The 3962-nt window shown below is 38.3% G+C and overlaps 1 protein-coding gene across 2 annotated transcripts; it reads right to left on the bottom strand.

Moving 5' to 3' along the window:
• Positions 1-68: 68 nt before the first annotated feature.
• LOC115532327 (uncharacterized) lies at positions 69-3068 on the bottom strand. 2 transcript variants are annotated; one of them, XM_030342046.1, is made up of 8 exons: positions 2941-3068; positions 2323-2459; positions 2070-2193; positions 1563-1717; positions 1241-1320; positions 874-987; positions 636-737; positions 69-525 (listed from the first exon to the last, which is right to left on the bottom strand). In XM_030342046.1, exons 2-8 carry the CDS (start codon positions 2454-2456, stop codon positions 443-445), a joined length of 792 nt encoding a protein of 263 aa, XP_030197906.1. In that variant the 5' UTR covers positions 2457-2459; positions 2941-3068; the 3' UTR covers positions 69-442. The 2 variants fall into 2 exon arrangements, with proteins under 2 accessions (XP_030197906.1, XP_030197907.1); XM_030342047.1 differs by lacking the exon at positions 2941-3068 and having other exon boundaries at positions 2323-2483.
• Between the last annotated feature and the right edge of the window lie 894 nt (positions 3069-3962).

The raw sequence follows: 3962 nt of genomic DNA on the forward strand, positions 1-3962 counted from the left end.
GGCACAACCTAATTCTGTGAATCATGCACTCAAGCTTCCTTGATAAAATAAGAAAATACACTGACATAATGACATCATAGACAAACAATTTATTAGATTGCAAAGCACAGCAAACAATCATAATATAGCAAGATATGGTACTCGCAGCAAGTAACACACAAACAACTTTTGAAAACAATGTGAAAGAGATATCAACTCAATGCCTTTATAGTTTCAGTAACACAATAGAAAATATTATTTAAATTCAAGGATGTAACAAGTATTTAGAAAATCAATATATTGCCATGGATTAAAAGATGAAGCAAGGTTTTGTCAAGCTGAAATGCAGGTGTTTTATGTGCATACAATAGTGTCACTTTAAAGACAAAAAAACATGGAATATTTCCAATGAGAGATTATTTGTTTTTGATAGAGCCATTTGATTTCTTCCTGTAGACTATGATCACCGTGGAACAAAGAAGTGTTTAAAATCCATGCCTCTTGCCTCAGCAGAATCAGTCTCATTCACGTCATTCGGGCAGAGTTCTGCAAGGGACACATGAAACATGACCAGTTTAACAACTATAGAGAGTTAGATGAAGAGGTTGTTGGATGTACCAACACACACACACACACACAGGTATTTATTTTCTCACCTTCTCCATAATACTTGAAAGGAGGCGGGGTCACCAGGCGCTTGCAGGAGGCCTGCAGTCTGGTTGGTTTGATGTAATACTCGTGTAAGTCTGGATATAGACCTGCAAACAACAAAGTAGCACAATAAGGTAAACTAACTATGAGCAACCCCCCACATTGTAGTGCTTAGTCTAGAAAACCACCAGTTGGTCAGACAGAAAGAGATAGGGACAGACAAACAGATGAGTACTGCATCACCATAGACAAGCAGGTAGTCCAGAGGGCTATATCCAGGCACATATGCTTTAGCCGTCATGGCCAGACATTCATTGCAGGCCTTGATGAACTGGAACGTCGCTGACGATTTGAACTCTGAAATAGAGACCCAATGCATGGTTTATATTCCTTATATATACCCAAGTTATTATATTATGTATATGACAATTGTTTCTGACGGTTGACAGTTGCTGTTAATTTTCACACAGGGGCAAGAATAAAATGAATTATAAACTGATAACTCGCTTTTAATGCAGTTAATAGATACAGTAGATCATCAAAGTGCAGGTTTACACATTATCAAATATATCATGCGATTATGCATTTGTTTATTGGTTCATTTACTTACCGGGCAGATTGAGTTGAAGTGTGTTGTTGTGTTGCTCAATGCCCGTGAAGTGGTGGTGGACACACCACATTGTCCTGTTTCTGTTACATGAAGAAAGGAATAAAACCTGTTGTTCTGGTTTCAAAGCCGCAGTTACAGCTACTTCAAGCTAATGGACTACAGTACACTTTAACGTAAAAAGATTTGATTCTCCTGACAAGAGGCCATAATGTGCAACCCAATATATAAGGTTTAAACCTACCAAATAATGATCTACACACTGGTCTTCACCCATTAGTGTTGAGTGCTCCTACCTATGAAAGTGGAAGTGAGCGCTACTCACGGCGGGACACTCAGCATGTGGGCCATGTCCAGGTTAATGGTGCCGTCGGGCATCCTGGTGAACTCTGCCCAGGAGCTCTTAGCGTGTGTCAGGGCATACTGATCAAGGGAGTCACTAGAGTACGCCTCCTGCATGATCCACCTCCCAGTGAAGATCTGATCGATAATAGTGAAACAAAAGTTGTTTTTTTACACAAATCCAGCTTCCTCAAAAATCCATAGAGAAATTAATTGTTGAGATGTCCTCCTGTGTGCATTTAAGGGGGGGGCAGTCTAGGGGTAAGGTTGCATTTCCATATGAAAGCTGCTGCGGTTTAACCCCCGATCCCTGCAGTCTACTGGTACATACCCTTGAGCAATATAACCTAACACCTCAGCCTGCTTCTCAGTGACATGCATCTTAAATCACTCTAAATCCCATTTGAAGAAAGTCCCTGCATGGTTAAAAATGAAGTGCATAATAATCATAGATTGATGTCATGCATCTGTCTGTGGGTTTGATTCATACCCGTTTAAGGATGTCGTTAGAAGGGATGGGTGCCAGGAGTAGGGAGCAGTTTGGTGATGATGGCACAGGGTAGTAGGCCTTCACCAACAGCGCCACCAGCATGCCACCGTACAGAACAAAGAGACTAGGGCGCGGTTAAGGTAGATGCATCGACTTTGAGTGGCCACATCACAAATCAGCATTGCAAAAGATACACACTTTTACCCGTCGCACACCCAGTCCTTACTGGACTGGTTTTAACAGATGTGGATACAGTGTCGCAATATGGGTTTTTCTACAACATTGCTTCTTGGTGAATGGTTCCCTTCTGCTGCGCTTCTCTCCATCCTGATTCTCGACATCGTCGCTGATAATGGGGGACTGACTGCCGAAGCCCGGGTCGGTCATTTCCTAAGAGGGCCGTAAAGAGGAAGAAAATCACTAACTTTTTGATAAGACATTACAAAACAATCAGGAACAGTTTAAGGTCACGGCATTGGTTTACGTTTGGATTTGCATCTACATTGTCCTTACGGCTTTTGAAAAATACCTAGGTCAGTTCACTTGTATTTAAATTTAAATGGATTAAAAAATAACAGTTATAGAGATGTATTTATCTATTCTTACTTATTTCTTATATTTGTATTGTATGATTATGGGATTTTTTGTGTGAATTGTTCTAACGCCTTAATTTCCCCTCAGAGGTGAATCTATGATCTATCCCTATCAATCCATTTATGAAGGACTGGCTTCACTCATGAACATATTAATAAACATTTTCAACATCATTATTGTTTTTCAAAAATGATATGGTGTGCGTTAGCCTTTGCATGCCAAAGATGGTCATCAATCATGTCAATGAAACAGTTTTAAAAAAAAATAAGCAACTCACCAGTGAGAACGATTTCTTCCCAATCTGACGTTAATGAGCTGTTGATGTCGTCGGTGTGGTTTTGCATCTCCAAATGCTGCTGGTGTCTATATATACACAAGCCTCACTTCCCTTAAATAGGGTTAATGCTCAACTAGACGCAGGATGTCATGAGTGAAGGTGTGTGACCACATGATATCTTGCAATAACAGTTGTAATGCATGCAACTAAACCACATAATGGTTAATGTTTTTTTGTGTCTTCTGCTATATTTGTACACTTCGGGTTGTGCTTTTTCTGTTTCTTTGTGTTGATTGATTCTCTATTTCCATTACTTTAAAAGTTATTAATTTACCATTTATGTTACACTTACTGATCCATGAAGATATTGTTGTTCTTCATAAAAAAATAAAAAACGTGATTCGATTTTTTATGGCCCTATAAAAATTCCTTCATTGGCCTGATCATTTATTACAAATATGTCTTTACAAATATTTAATTTGGAATGGTATTAGTAAGTTACTATGAACTAACATTTATGAATAGCCTACTTCATAAAATGAGTCCTCATTCTTGTTATTAATCCTATTCGTTTAATTTAATTTATTTTCATATCACAAGCCAATGTCACAACAAAACCAAAGTCACAACAAGAGTGGATGAAGGTGGATTAAACAAACAGTTGAGTTGTATTTCTACAAGAAGACATTATTTTAACAGTTATTTCACCTTCTTGCGGATTAACAGTTTGGACATGGGTAATCTTGGAAACCCAAAGAGGAAGTATGGTTAAGCAGCCGTTAATTTATGTAATCATTTGGAGTTTTGTTCTTAAGGGTTTTCTTTAAAAAGGTATGATTGTATGATTTTCAAATTAAAATATCTAAGAACCTTATCCATTTTGTTGAGTTCTGTAGTATTTGTTCACAACCAATGTTCAAATGTCCATCGTAAAGCCTGTTACAATTGGTCTCAAGTCAATTCTGTCGTATGCCCTTAACCCCCTAACCTCCGTATTCCAGTAGAGACCTTGTTTAGTGATA

The sequence above is a fragment of the Gadus morhua genome, chromosome 19, assembly GCF_902167405.1.
Source record: "Gadus morhua chromosome 19, gadMor3.0, whole genome shotgun sequence".
Lineage (NCBI taxonomy): Eukaryota > Metazoa > Chordata > Actinopteri > Gadiformes > Gadidae > Gadus > Gadus morhua.